Raw genomic sequence first — 14,706 nt, forward strand, 5'->3', positions numbered from 1 at the left:
TGGGTTGTTGGTGCACTGTTTGACCTTGGTGCTGGGACAGTAGGTTGTACCAGGCTGGAAGTTTGATGGGCTCGCACACCGCCATCCTGCGTAGGTGTGGGAACCACGGTTGTCTTGCCCACATGGGAGCAACTAGGACGAGCGTCTTCGACTCTCTGTTCATCTTGTTCACCACTTTCCTGATGAGAGGAGGTGGTGGAAAAGCGTACGCAAACATCCCTGACCAGTTCATCAACAGGGCGTTCCCCTGGGAGTCTGGTTGGGGGAACCTGGATGCAAATCCTGGGCATTGTCTGTTTTCGCTTGTGGCGAATAAGTCTATAGTGGGGAAACCCCACTGAGAGAAGATATCTTCTACGACCTCTCTGTGTAGAACCCATTCGTGTTCCTCTGGGAGGGAGTCTTTGCTCAGAGCATCCGCTAGGGAATTGAGCTCCCCTGGAACATGTTGTGATGACAGAAAGATGTTCCGTCTGAGTGCCCATATCCAGATTTTCTGGGCAAGCTTGGACAGATTTGGCGAGCGAGTCCCTCCTTGCTTGTTCAGGTAGAACATGGCTGTTGTGCTGTCCGTCCGGATTTGCACTGACAGGTTTAGTAGGTGGGGCTCGAACGCCTGAAGCGCTCTGAATACTGCCAGAAGCTCTAGCAGGTTGATGTGGTTCTTGGCCACTGAGTGAGACCAGAGACCCTGAGCTGTGTGGTGGAGATGGTGAGCTCCCCACCCCGTCAGGCATGCATCTGTAGCGACTATTGCCTGTACCTCGGGATCGTAAAAGGGTTTCCCCTGTGCGAGATTCTCTCTTGTCCACCAGTGAAGGCTTTGTACCAGTTGGTGAAACGACCACTAGATCGTCCCACTGACCACTTGCCTGAGACCACTGTTTCGTCAACCATTCCTGCATGGGACGCATGCGCAGGCGCGCGTGGGGGACCAGGTAAATGCATGACACCATCATGCCCAGTAGACGCATTGCTTTGCGCACCGTTATTTGTTGACCGGACTGATTATGCGGAATTTGCAGTAGTATATTCCAAATTCTTTCTTCTGAAGGAAAGGTCAACCCCTCTTGGGTATCTAGGATTGCTCCTAGGAATTGTTTTGAGGTGCTTGGCACCAGGCTTGACTTTTTCTCGTTGATTGAGAAGCCTAACTCGTGAAGGAGGTCGATAGTCCTTTGAATGTTTTTCCTGCAAATTCCTGGGGTTTCCCCCGTTATGAGCCAGTCGTCCAGATAAAGGTACACTGGGATTGCCTCCCTGCGTAGGTGTGCAGCCACCACCGCCAGTACCTTGGTGAATACCCTTGGTGCTGAAGCTATCCCGAAGGGCAGTACCTTGAATTGGTAGTGTCGACTGTCCACCTTGAAGCGCAAATACTTTCTGTGTGCTGGGAACATGGAAATATGAAAATAAGCATCTTTCATATCCAAGGTTGCCATGTAATCCCCCTTTTTTAGGAGGGGGATTACCTCTTGTAGCATGGTCGTACAAAATTTTTGGGGCTTGACATACTTGTTGGCAGGCCGTAAATCCAATACTGGGCGCATTGTCAATTCTTTCTTTGGCACAAGGAAGTAAGTTGAATAAATACCCTTGTTTACCTGGTGTCCCGGGACAAGTTCTATCGCGTCCTTTTCTAGCAGAATGGCGATCTCCTCGAGGAGAATCTTCTGATGTTCTAAAGAATGTACTCTTTGTCGTGGAGGATGGTTCCGGGGACGCTGCAGTAGTTCTATACAATATCCTGTGGATACTGTTGACAGCACCCATCTGTCTGATGTGATCCCTTCCCAAGCCTGGGTGAAGTTGGAAATGCGTCCCCCTACTGGGGTTGCGTGAGAAGGGACCCTGAACTGAGCGTCACTGCTTTGGTTGAGGCGTGCCGCCTCCCTTGTTGGGGCTGCCTCTGCCTTTACCACGACCTCTCCTATTACCTCTGCCGTAACCCTGGGTAGACTGTTGGTTGTTGTTCCACTGTGTACCCTTCCCCTGGGAATAGGTAGATCCTCTCTGGGAATTTTGGCCGCGTGGGCAACGAAAATTACTATTCCCTCTCTGGTTAGGGGGTTTATTGGTTAACTGGCCAAGGAACTTGAGTGTTTCGTATTCGTCCTTGGCATTCTTCGGTGCGTCTTCGACCGCCTTACCAAACAACAGATCGGTTTCCACCGGTTTGTCCAATAATGATGCCTGGGTTTCTGCCTTAAAACCAGACTGCCGTAACCACGCATGTCTTTTGATAACAGTGCCTTCCGCTTTCAATCTGCCTGCGTTGTCCGCGGCGTCGAAGGTTGCTTTCAAAATGGAACCAGACACGGCTCTACCCTCTGCGGAAATCCGAGCTAACTGGCCCTTTAAAGGTTCAGGAGCAGAGGCTATGAGTGCCGCGACTTCTTCCCACTGATGGCAGTTGTAGCTGGCCAACAGGGTGGTGGAGTTTGCAATCCTTGCTTGATAGGCGGACGTTGAGGCTACTTTTCTGCCGAAACCGTATAGTTTTTTGCTCTCCTTGTCGGGAGGAGCTTCGGACGATGACAAGGGTGTTCCAGCCCTCTTACGAGTGTTGGTGACAACTAGGGAGTCTGGCTTCAGATGTCCTCTTATATAGAGAGGGTCAGACTGGGCCGCCCTGAAAAGTTTTTCAACCCTGGGATTGACTGCTCTGGTGAGGTTCGGGTTCACCAGGGACGGATCTATTCTCTGCTGAATGGATTTAAGGATAGGAATGGTCTGGGCAACAGGCCTCCTTTCTCCCACTAACTCTTCTGCGAAGACCCTTTCCTCCTGGACACCGTGGGTGTCAATGTGGAAATGTTCTGCTGCGCGTGCGAGAACCTCATTTAGGAGGGGTTGGTTATCGACCGGGGAGTCGGTAACCGGGGCTTCGTTCTCTACCGGGGAATCTACTCTGTATGTTTCCGGGTCCTCCTCCTCTTCTTCCTGGTCCTCATCATCATCCCCATAGTAGCCCGTCCCGGTTTGCTCTTCTACCATACCAAATTGTTGGTCCTCACCAAAGGAAGCCTCTCCTTGATACAGTGAGTATGGTCTTGCGTATGGTTGTACCTCGAAGGGTTCTGACCTCATCGGAGTTTCAAACTGGGGCCTTTTACTCGGGGGGATAGGATCAGTAGAGCCTGAGGGTGTCGCCCCTTGTGGATCATACGAGAGGAAATGTTCTGGATTTTTGTCATAAAAATCAGCCAAAGAAGACATTCTTGACATGACCCTATCTATGTCTTCACTGGACCATTTTTTGGAACTGGGAATGACTCTCTCAGCAAGTCTATGTGATTTATCTTGAGTAGCTTTGCTGGTTTTAGACATATCAGCAGACCTGGTTTTGTCTGTCTGTTTAGTGGGAGTGGTGTGTTTCACAGGTGTGGAATAGTGCAAAGGTTGTTTCTTCTGCTGTTTCCCCCCCTCCCCGTGCGTGGAAAAATGTTTTCCCTGTCCTTTAGTGGCTCCGGAGGTTTTCGACGCCTGGCGTCGAGGATCGGGGATGGTGTCCCTGTCCTTCGATCGTGGGGCCTCGCTGGCTTTAACTGCGGGCTGCGACTCCTGGAGCGCGGCCTGGGGGTGGAAGTCGTCTTCGTCTTCCGACGATCGAACTTCTCTTAGCCTAGGGAGCGAGGCACTCTTGGCAAGAGTGGATGATTGCCTGGAGTCATGCGGCCATCTTGATCGAGAGCGCCCAGAGGACACCGAATCGGACTGTTCTGTTTGTGCCTCTTTCCGAGAACTCGACGTCGTTGAGTCTCGGTTGGACTTAGTGTTATTAGTGTGTGTAGTATGTGAAGCGCTTGTGTCGCCGGGGGTCTTCCCCATAGCCGCCTTGCCAGACGACCTTCCGAGGTCGGGGACCTGCGCTCGGCTGCTTTCGATGCCGTAATGCCCTTGCCGTCCGAAAGTACGGCGTTGCTGCCGTCGCTGAAGGCACCCTCCGCTGACATGGCCGCCTGCCTGGCGTGGTGGGCCCAACGCTTCGTCGAACGGTCCTTAAGTGTCTTAGGTTTAAACCTACTACACGCTCTGCAGTTCGCTTCGGGGTGGTCCCTCGGCAAGCAGAGATTGCACGTGGCGTGCCTGTCGACCCAAGGGTATTTGCGATTGCACTTGGGGCAGAATTGAAAAGGGGTACCCTCCATGCGCACCTTGAGGCAGCGGGCTGTTAAGTGTAGGAAATGTATAAGGTGTACCTATTTACCAAGAGTGTAGAGTATGTACCACACCCCACTCTCCCTACTTGCAGGGCCGAGGCCAGAGGCCTTCCAAGGCCCAGGCCGAGGCCAGCGGCCTTCCGAGGCCCAAATCCGTCGTGCAGCAGCCGACAGTCGATTTCTTCTCCAGCCGGCGTCGAGTGTCGAAGTTCGACGTTGGGGTGGGGAAGGATGTCAATAGATTATTATTTTAAATTTTTAGCAAAAGTATGGCTAAGGCCAGGGGACTCTGCAAAATGCTTCCGACCAGTATGGCAGAAAAAAACAATCTGAGGATCCTAGACGCGTGAGGGATCTTGGGTACAGTGGACGTCACACTAGGGATAGTATTACTGGCACGCCCTGTGTCGACGCCCATTTTCGAGTTTCGAAAAACAAACTGTAATACTCCGTAGCTTCCACTAGATGTCGGCCTATGCACAGCATGTGATCTAAGCAGATCCCACAAGCCTCAGAAATATTGATATATGTGGCAGGCCATTACAACTATTGAAGGATGTCTTAGCCATTACTTATCTGAATTTTCACACTCTTTTAATCCCTCAAAACCCATAGATTGGGCTAACACAAACACCTTGCTGTGAGGATTTACAGCATGCTTCAGCCATAATGCTTTCCTTTAAGTAAATACAACCTTTTTGTAGGTAAAGGGCAAAAATAAAAAGGCATTCAGTTGCTTCTTCCTCAGATGGAAAAATGATTAGAGTTCGACATGTTAACATTTGCAAAGATATCGAAGCATGCACAAGACCAAACATACCGGTCCTTCTGCAAGAAAAACGAGTACTTGTTCCCACAACTTCTGGTTAAGACAGTCTTCACTGATAAGCCACTGCTGCTGTGGGGTCAGTTTGAAAGCTTCTACCCCTTGCCCTTCATCAAACAATTTAATGACTTTTGGCAATGATTCAGGCTCTTCCATCTCCACTGTAAAAAAAAAAGCACAACCAGACAAATTTAGCATTGATAAAAAGCAACCAACAATCAAAAGAAGAAGCAGTCTGTGCCATGAACCCATTTACCTAAACAATCAGTCAACTACTTGTAAACAAAGTCAAATAGTTTTACAAGTTCATACTACTAAATACATTTGGAAGGGAAATGCCCTAGATTGTCCTCGGAATATGGCACAACAATCTGACGTCTCCCTTTCACCAAGAAATAACAGCACCATGACAAGTAAGGTTTGTTTCTAATGAGAAAAAACAAATGAACACCTCAGGACATGAGCAGTAGAGCCAACATGACACACCATAGACTACTTGAATGCCACATGCTGAGTCGTGAAATTGTATCCCAACGCATAGAGAGCACCTTTGCCTGGACGATATGCATATTACTGTACGGCAGAGAATATAGCAAGCTATTATTACAGGAAAGAGGCTCCTTTACTTCGCACAAAATGTTTATAAAGCAGTACTGAGCAGAACAGGCAGGCGGTGAATTAAGATGTTTGTTGTGTGCAATCACGCAACAATAAACATCAGCATGCTGACTTTCTTGCCACATGTGTCAGGTCAAAAGGTCCTACATTGCAACTCTGCAAAGAAGCGCTTGTCATTTTTGCATTTTTCCAAAGGGTTTCTCAGTATTTTCCTAATGTGTCATAATCTGCGGCCTCACCAGGTACGCAAACATGATGATCAATGTGCCCCTGAGAGAATCTAAACCTCTCAAGGTCAGGGTACACCATGTACCCCTGTTTTGTCCAGAGTAGGGGCTCCCCCACAACTGGCTGTGAGTACTGTACTGGTTGGTGCAAGATACCCATTTGTAGATCTGGTACAAGTGGCATACAAAGGGATTTCCTCAACTGACCTGATTGTTGAAAAGGAAACCAGGTCTGTATGGCACACATGGATAACACGGTTTTAGACATGTTAGAGCACTTTCTGACAAGAGTCTTGTAGCTGGGTTGACTCAGAGTATATTCTGAAAAACTAGTATGAAAGAGTGTCTCGGGAAACTGAATGGGAAAACACATCCCATGCCCAGATGCCAAAAAAGCAGGACAGTATAGTTTGAATGTGGAACATGCCAGTGATAAGGTGGCTTCCAAAATGTGTGAATAGATTAATTCCTAAAATTGGAGGCATAGTTTGCCTCATAGCTCCAAATTAGCCTTAACTAGGTCTCCAACCATACCCTCACCATTGCTAGGACGAGTCCCTGTAGCATGAAGGGGACCCCTCGAGTAAAGAAGGACTGTGCAGAAGCTGTTCTGGAATTTCAGCCCATCCTAGTGCAGCCCTGACTTAAGTTCTGCCAGTGTCTGCAGATACCAAAGCTTCTGGAAGCAGACAAGGACCCTATGTTGGTGCCTTGACCAAATGGCGCCAATCGAGTAGCCTGATTTAATGATCCTCTGTGAGCTTGCACTTGAGAGACACTGAGAGGTGGACCTGAGAGCACATCTAACCATAGTGACAAGCTGGTCCAGGGTTACTACACTAACAGATTACAAATGTTAGACATTTTTTATATAAAGAATTTAGATACCTGGGAAAGGTGTATTGGCGTACCTGCTGTCACCAACATATCATCGTTGGACCAGCCCATCACGACCAGGGCCGTTGTTCTCCCTGGACGAGACCAATCCCAAATGCTCCCTTCAAGCAGCATACCATTTTCTTCCTTTGTTCAGTGGCCCCCCTGCACCTTGTAGAGTCTGTTGACCCTCTAAAACCTCCAACAGAATCCAAAGGATCTGATGTAGTTGCCGTACAGTAACAGGAGACATGGAAATACATAGAAAGGCAAAACATTCTAACTGTGAGGTTTACCTACGCTTTCATTGGCCTATGTTTTACTTTGTGACGGCAACAGCATCAGGCCAGTGTACCATATAGCCAATAAACTGCCAGCTGTATTTCCTATTAGAAATAACAGTCGTGGTTCAGAGAAAAGAGATCTCAAGGCTTGCCAAAAGGCTGAAACATTTGGATATTCTAACCCTGCTTAGGCTAACCTTCCAGGATCACTAAAAGACTGCTGTCGCCACGCAACAGAGACTTGTAAATGTTATAGATATGCGGTAAATTAAGTGCATATAACAACCCTTCCTTAAGAGTAATAGAAGATAATGTACATAACAAAATGGAACCTTTTAATTGGACATTCATTTATTTCATTCAATAGCTTGGTATACTGTATTTCTGTTGCCTGATATCCTATCCTACACAAGTTCAACTAAAGACACCTGAAGGTATCGCAGCCTTTCATCAATCCGGGTGTGGACTGGGGGCTTAAACACATGCGGGAGCGTATTATTCATTATTTCCCAAACATCAGAATAACATCTCTGTGGCCAGGGATCTCTCACTCTGGGAGGGAAACCTTGCTTTAAAATTGAAGCAACGAATGTGAATCTACTCCAGATTCTCACTACAAAAGAAAACATGTTCTTACCTGTAATTATAGTTTTGCAGTTTGAAATCTGTCAGAGATTTACAAGGGGCAAATATTTCCAGTGATGAAAAGGGTGGTGGTAGCTACAAGTGTTGCTAAACAATCAGCAGTGGCAGGCAAAGGCGAGGAAAGTAAGCAGGAGAAAAGAGCAGACATGGGAAGAGTAAAGAAGTAGAGTGGACAGCAGAGAATGGTGGAAGAAGGCAAGTAAAAGAGGAATGTGCAGGGCGAAAACAGCAGAAATAGGGAGAGTGGAGCAAGCAGGAAAGAATGGAAGCAGGGCAAGAGCACATAAACTGAGTGAACAGGAGAGGACAGTGGAGGTGATGAGAGTAAGCAAGCTAAAGTACCCAGGTGCAAGAGGAAAGGTTCAGATATCCATGGGAAGGGCCAGTGAAAAGAAAGTGGGTGAGAAAGTCTTGGAAACAGAGGAGGAAGAAGTAGAGTTATAACACCTTCATAGAGACAGATAATATAAAGTAGGTGACACAGAGGGGAGATATCTAGAGAGTTTAATTTATTAATTTATTGTTTATTTGTACAGCACTTATACAAAAGTGAATACCCAGAGAGTTGAACAGAAAAAGACAAGACCGCATGAGCCAGAAAGGGTATAGTATAGAGAAGGTGAGATTCCAAATGGGTGAGGACCCAGAATCACTCACAGTAGAAGGCAAGAGAGTTTGATGGGGAGATCAAGTGTCCCAGATCATCACAGAGCGATGAGGAGGAAGGAGAGATAGACGATAGCATTAACAGACAAGCAGTACTGAGAATGGAAAAGTGAAGTAGAGCGGTCTACAATGTGCGCACCTCTTCAAGCTGTGCTGGCCCAGAATTTTGAGCTACAACCCCAACACTTCATGGGTAAGTTGAAATCTAGAGGAAGGAGCAAGCTGCTTACCTTTAACTCCTGTTCTCCAGCATTGATATGTTTCATGGATTTACATGCTCATGAATATTCCCCCTCATCAGGCTGGGAATCCTTGGTAATATTGAAAGCAGTTTCGCTTTAAAGCTTAAAACTGCTTGTAACTTATTTAGCCTATTACTGTCACTTTGGGTCATACTGCCCCAGCCAATCACATTAGTCTTCCATAGCTCCATCGCTGGTAGCCATATTCAGATTCAGAAGCGCATGTAATGTGGCAGTAGGAACCAAGAAGAGCCATAAAGGGGTAGGAAGGAAGGTTGCATGTGAATCCATGAAAAATACCAATGCCGGAGAACAGAAGTTACAGATCAGTAACTTGTTCCTTCTCCAGCATTGGATCTTTCGTGGATTCACATGCTCATGAATATGATTATACAGCAACACATGCACACAATCAATGGGAGGCAGTATAGCTCTACAGAAGCAATTTACCTCACCTCTGGAATACTCACATCATGCAAATAGGTTGCAGAGCATTGCCTGGCTGATATGGGACTCCTCTCTGGAATCCCTCTCAATGCAGTAGAATCTCATGAAGCTGTGGAGAGGCCTCCACGTAGCAGCCCTGCTGATGTCGAGCAGGGGAACAGCAGACAGGAATGCCTTGGTAGAAGCTACAGTTTGGGTGGAATGTGCCCTTGGTCTTCTTGGCAGGGGCCTTTTTGCAAGTTGGTTGCAATGTGAGATGCATCCAGAGAGCCACCTGGAAATGGAAGACTTAGCCAGGGCATTACCTATCCCCACAGTACCGAACAAAACAAACAGTTGAGATGTTTTTTGGAACTCCTTTGTGCATGACACATAGAACTTTAAAGCACACGTTACATCCAGCAATTGCACAGCCCTCTCCACTGGCGAAGTGGGAACACCAAAGAAAGCTGGCAGAAGCACAGGTCTGTTCAGGTGGAATGCTGAGGGAACCGTCGGCATGAAGGAAGGATAAGTGTGCAGCACTACCTTGGATTGGTGAAAAGCCACGTACAGCGGTTTACAGGAGAGGGCTTTCAGTTCTCTAGACGCAATGGCAACTAAGAAGGCTGTCTTCCATGATAGAAACTTCAACAGAGCCTGATGACCCTCAAAGGACAACATTGAGTTCCCACTCTGGCACTGGTGGTGCTGGAGCTATAACAGGAGGAAAAGCTTGAATAGTCCTTTAAGGAATTCCTTAACCAGTCTGTGGGACCATACAGCAGGTCGACCATTAGTGCGTGTGTAACGAGAAATGGCCGCTAAATGTACCTTAAAGGATGCATGTTCCAGTCCTGCTTTTGTCAGGAACAGGAGGTATGGCAAGACCTGCGCAGCCTTGATCTGAAAAGGGTTGAGCTGTTGCGATGGACACAATATGGTAAAACATTTCCATTTGTGCTTGTAGCATGACAATGTAAAGGGCGTACTGGCATTTGCAAAAATGGTTCTGCATTCTACAGGCAAAGGGAAGTGTCGGAATTCTTGGGCTGCAGGAGCCAAGCCCTCCACGTTAGGGATGTTGGATCGTGATGCAGCACTGATCCTCCCGTCCCTGGAGAGGAGGTACGGCAGAGGGGTAGCTTGGTACAAGGAGCGACCAACATAGGAAGTAGGTCGGAGTACCAAATTTGGCATGGCCATGCAGGGCCAATTAAGATCATCTTGCAGCTGCTCTGTTTGAGTGTGTATAGCACTCGAAGTAGAAGTGGAAGAGGAGGGAACATGTAGAGGAACCAACCTTCCCATGGAATGGAGGTATCCCCCAGACTCCTTTCTTGAGGGTAGTGGCTGGCAAACTGGGTGCCCTTGGAGATTTCCAGGCGACCCCACTGGAGAAAATGTGAAGGACTTGGCTCTGACAGAGCTCTCCTTTGTGGCATGACTGTAGCTCCCTGCTGAGTGAATCTGCAATGCTGTTTTGGATTCCCGGTAGATGAAAAGGAAGGAGATACATGTTTTGGGATAACGCCCAGTACCTGATCACCTGCGCTTCCTTGGACAGTATCAGTGAGCGGGTGCTGCCTTATTTCCAGACAGAAAACACAGTGGTTGTGTTGTCGGTGGAGATGCGAAGCACCTTGTGCTGGAGTAGTGGTTGGAATGATTTCATGGAGAGCACACTGCTCTTAACTCCAAGACATTTATGTGTAGGGCTTTGTCTTGCCCCTGTGGGTTCCCTATCCCTCCAAGGAAGCATCAGTGGTGACTGTGGCTTGATGAACTGGGAGACAAAAGGGAGCGCCTAGTATGAGGTGCTTGCGATGATCCCACCACTGGAGAGTTTGGCAGAAGGATGGCGCAAGGGCAATTTTGTCATTCCAAGAGCTTGATACTTGCTGCAATCGACCATCCATAAACTCCTGGAGGCCTCATGTGCAAACGCTGATTCAACATTATTGCGCGTCCTATGTTACATTAACAAAGGTGACCAGTCATGTTCATACGACTCGTTACCTTATGAGGAAGAACTACATTTAATATCACAAGATGAGCATTGTCGAGACTGTACTAGTTACTGTACATATAGTCTTAGGTTAAGTTACTCTGTTGCATTGTTTAAGATAGGATATAAACATTCTTCTCCCTTACCCACATTGTTTCTTGCTGTAGGTGGTTTACAATCAAGCTCTATAAACAGCAAGAATTACAGCATTTGTCTGATTCACCTTAAATAAAGTCACAGACATTTCTGATTTTCCATGTACGTTTTGACCTTTAAGCTAGTCCATAGCTAGAGGATGTTATGTGCATCTCTTGTCCAACAGTGTATATTCATTTGTTTTGTATACATACATTGGTTATGCGATGCTGGTTTAAGGACACATGTATTTTAATTTATTTGCCTGCCGGCTGAACCTATTGGATAGGTACTTAATACACCGGAAACACTTATCTGCAGCACCGGTGTCACGCAATCATTTGAAAATTCAAATTTAAAGGTTGTGCATTTTAGAATATTAAAAACAGCATTAATTAAGGCTGTTCATATATGTTATTATAGGTAGTCACGGCTGTTCGGAGACATGTCCAGTTTATTGAAAGAACAAGACAAAATCCAATGCACGATGATGCTTTAAATGCTTTTGTGATGATCATAATACACTGCATGTGCATTTAACTAAATTCCATTTACAACAACCCCCTGCAGAATCTCTGCCAATAAAAGAAAAACAACAAGTGAAATGAAACATGTCGAGCTATAATGTAATAGCCCTGCAATATATCATAAGTGGTTAGTGTTCCGCTACATTTAAGTAGCAAGCTGAACTGAATACGGGTAGGGCACTGTCTGGAATAGGAGATTTGATCCAATTATAGAAGAAATTGCCAATATCTTTGATGGGGAGGGTAGTATTGTGTAAAATGATCATCCTCCCAAGACGCCTCTACTATTTCACTAATACTAATCCCACATTGTAACAAGAAGATCTTCTTCAAGATTTTGGATGAGCAGGTTGGGGAATTATTATGGAACTCTGGGAGGAGGAGGGTCTCACTGGCGACCCTGCAATGCTCGCGTTTGGAAGGGAGCCTCAACTTACCGAACTACGAATGGTACTACATGGCGGCGCAATTGCAAGCTGTTGTGTTTTACATTCTTGTTTGTATTTGTTAGTGTTCCAGAAGTGATCTGGCTGGTTCCAGAACTTAGTTGTTGGAGCTGAGCTGGGCTGTGTGCCTGTTGCTCGCTCTGCTCAATCTTAATAAAGCGTTCCGGTTTCCTCTCACCTGCATCTGACCATTGATCTCAATACTGGCAACAAGGATTTTGGGCGGAGGAGAAGGGATCCGGACAGTGGCCACCTACCTGGGTAACCGCGGTGAGCCTTACAAGGGCCCTCTCACCCCGAGAAGTGTTGTCAGGAGCGCGGAAGGCCGGAGAGCAACAGGCACAGCAGCCGATCGTGAACCAGGTCAGAGGAGGAGCACCGCGTGGCAGAAGGGGGCGGGAAGCAACAACTCCCGAATCAGGCCCGGCGTGCGCGCGCACAACAAGGCAAACGTGCGTTGACGAGGGCAGCACAGCCGCTGCAGGATGCGCACAAAGCCCGCGTGCCTCCCCATTGTGACACGTTCCCTAGCAATGCAACGTGTCGCACGGCGAGTCAGCCGCAGAGGCCCAATATACTAGGAACACAGGGATTAAAGGCGGAACTGGGCAGCCACAGTACGAAAGCTCAATAAAAGGAGAGACATTGTGCAATCATTTAAGGGACAGCAAACAACACAGATAAACCACCTTACCAAGCCAGAAACACAGCAAGTGGCACAGAGAAACCACTTAACTAAGCCAGCACACATCAATGGTGCAGGGAAGGAGAGATTCCAAGCATTTGCGTAACATAGTGAACAGCTCTATATCAGATATTACCAACGCATCAATTTTTGATCAGGACAGGGAGGACATGGCTGCCGCCATTCCGCTACCCTCGCCATTCCTTGCAGAGCCTAGCACTCCTCCCATCAGGTGGGAAAGGTGGAGGAGGATGTTCGAGAATCACCTGGTGGGGATAGGGGGAGACAGGTTCAGTCCATACAGGAGGAAGGCCCTATTGCTCCATAATTCAGGCCCGAGGGCCGCTGTGTATTTGATGGCTTTGTGATTCGGCTGGAAGAGGGAGCTGGAGACCTGGATGAGTATACAGTGTCAGTCAAAAGAATAGAGGAACATTTCGAGCCCAAGAAAAACGTTACTTTTGAGAGGCACAGATTTTTCCAGAGAGCTAAGGATTGCTCAGAGTCTGTGGAGATCTATGTAGCCACCCTGAGGACATTGAGTTACACCTGCAAGTTCGGGGACCTGACTGACTCCTTGATCAAGGGACCAGTTGGTTAGATGCACCAACAACCCGAGAGTTCAGGAAAAGTTGTTGGCCAAGGACATGTCGTTGGAGCAGCCTGTGGAGCTCACACATAGCATCGAGCAGACCATGCAGTACATGAAAGAGATGAAGGTGGGAAAACAGGTGGAGCAGGAGGTATGTGCAGTTGCTCAGAAGATAAAATTATCTGGCCCCGGCCCAAAGAAATAATGGTGGGGACAGAAGTGCCTTAAGTGCGGCAGCCCCAGACACTCAGCGAACAGCCCATTCTGCCCTGCCAAGGGGGTGGAATGTTTTAGGCGCAGGCGCAAGGGCCACTTCGCTCACATGTGCAAGGAAGCGTCCATTAACAAAGTGGACCAGAGGGAGTATAATGGTGATTCATCAAATTCCTCGGCTCCAAGTCTTTCGGCTACGTCCAGTCAAGAGAGCAAGCCACGCCACATTTTTTAAATGTCTGCCTTGTCGGGAGAAACAAATGGTCCAGTGGACAATTTCATGGTTGATGGGTACAGGTTGGAAATGAAAGTCGATTCAGCATCTCCATGGACCATTGTATCAGAGGACACTCTCAAGCACACTTTATACAGGGATGTGCAGGATTTATCACCAGCTAAAGTGCAGCCTTGTGGTTATGGGGAGACCGCCATAGACCTACTAGGTGAATTCCAGGGACAGATGTGCTACAAAGGAAGGGAGTGCTTGGCTGACATTCTGGTTGTGAGGAAGGGAGCCTCGCTATTAGGATGGGAGGAGCAAAGGAAACTAGTAGTGAGAATCCAGGCCAGCGCGCTGATGCCTATCACCATAGCTGAATTAAATGACAGATGGTCCATGGAATTTCCAGAAGTGTTCACAGAAGGTTTAAGAAAACGGAGAGACTTTGAACACGCTATCAAATTAAAACCCAATGCGCATCCAGTGGTTCATAAAGTGAGACCAGTTCCATTGAAAATGAGACAACAACTGCATGAAGAGCTGATCAACATCCCCCGGAATGGTGTGATTGAACGGATCCAAGGGACCAAATGGTTGTCACCAGTAGTTTTGGTAGCTAAGAGCAATGGGAAGCGGAGACTGTGTCGATCTCAGAGAACTCAATAAGAATATCCTGATGGAAAAGCACCCATTGCCGGTCATTTCAGAGGCCTTAGCCGTGTTGGGAGAATCCAGCTGGTATTCCGTCCTCGATCTTTCGGCAGCGTATCACCAGGTGCCATTATCCAAAGAAAGCCAGGATGTCACGGCCTTCATCACTCCTGAGGGAACATTTAAATATCTGCGCATACCTTTTGGGTGGCATCAGCTGCCGCTGAGTTCTAACGAGTAATGGAGGAGGTGTTGG

The 14,706-nt window shown here is 47.5% G+C and overlaps 1 protein-coding gene across 2 annotated transcripts in view; it reads right to left on the reverse strand.

The window, feature by feature from the left end:
- UHRF2 (ubiquitin like with PHD and ring finger domains 2) overlaps positions 1 to 14,706 on the reverse strand; it is a 1,897,232-nt gene that overhangs the window by 371,800 nt on the left and 1,510,726 nt on the right. For both annotated transcript variants that reach the window (XM_069625927.1, XM_069625926.1), the window contains exon 14: positions 4,984 to 5,150. In XM_069625927.1, coding sequence (XP_069482028.1) covers positions 4,984 to 5,150 — 167 coding nt within the window. The remainder of the gene's footprint in view (positions 1 to 4,983; positions 5,151 to 14,706) is intronic.

This window comes from Ambystoma mexicanum, chromosome 6p (genome assembly GCF_040938575.1).
Source record: "Ambystoma mexicanum isolate Mex_15411 chromosome 6p, UKY_AmexF1_1, whole genome shotgun sequence".
NCBI lineage: Eukaryota > Metazoa > Chordata > Amphibia > Caudata > Ambystomatidae > Ambystoma > Ambystoma mexicanum.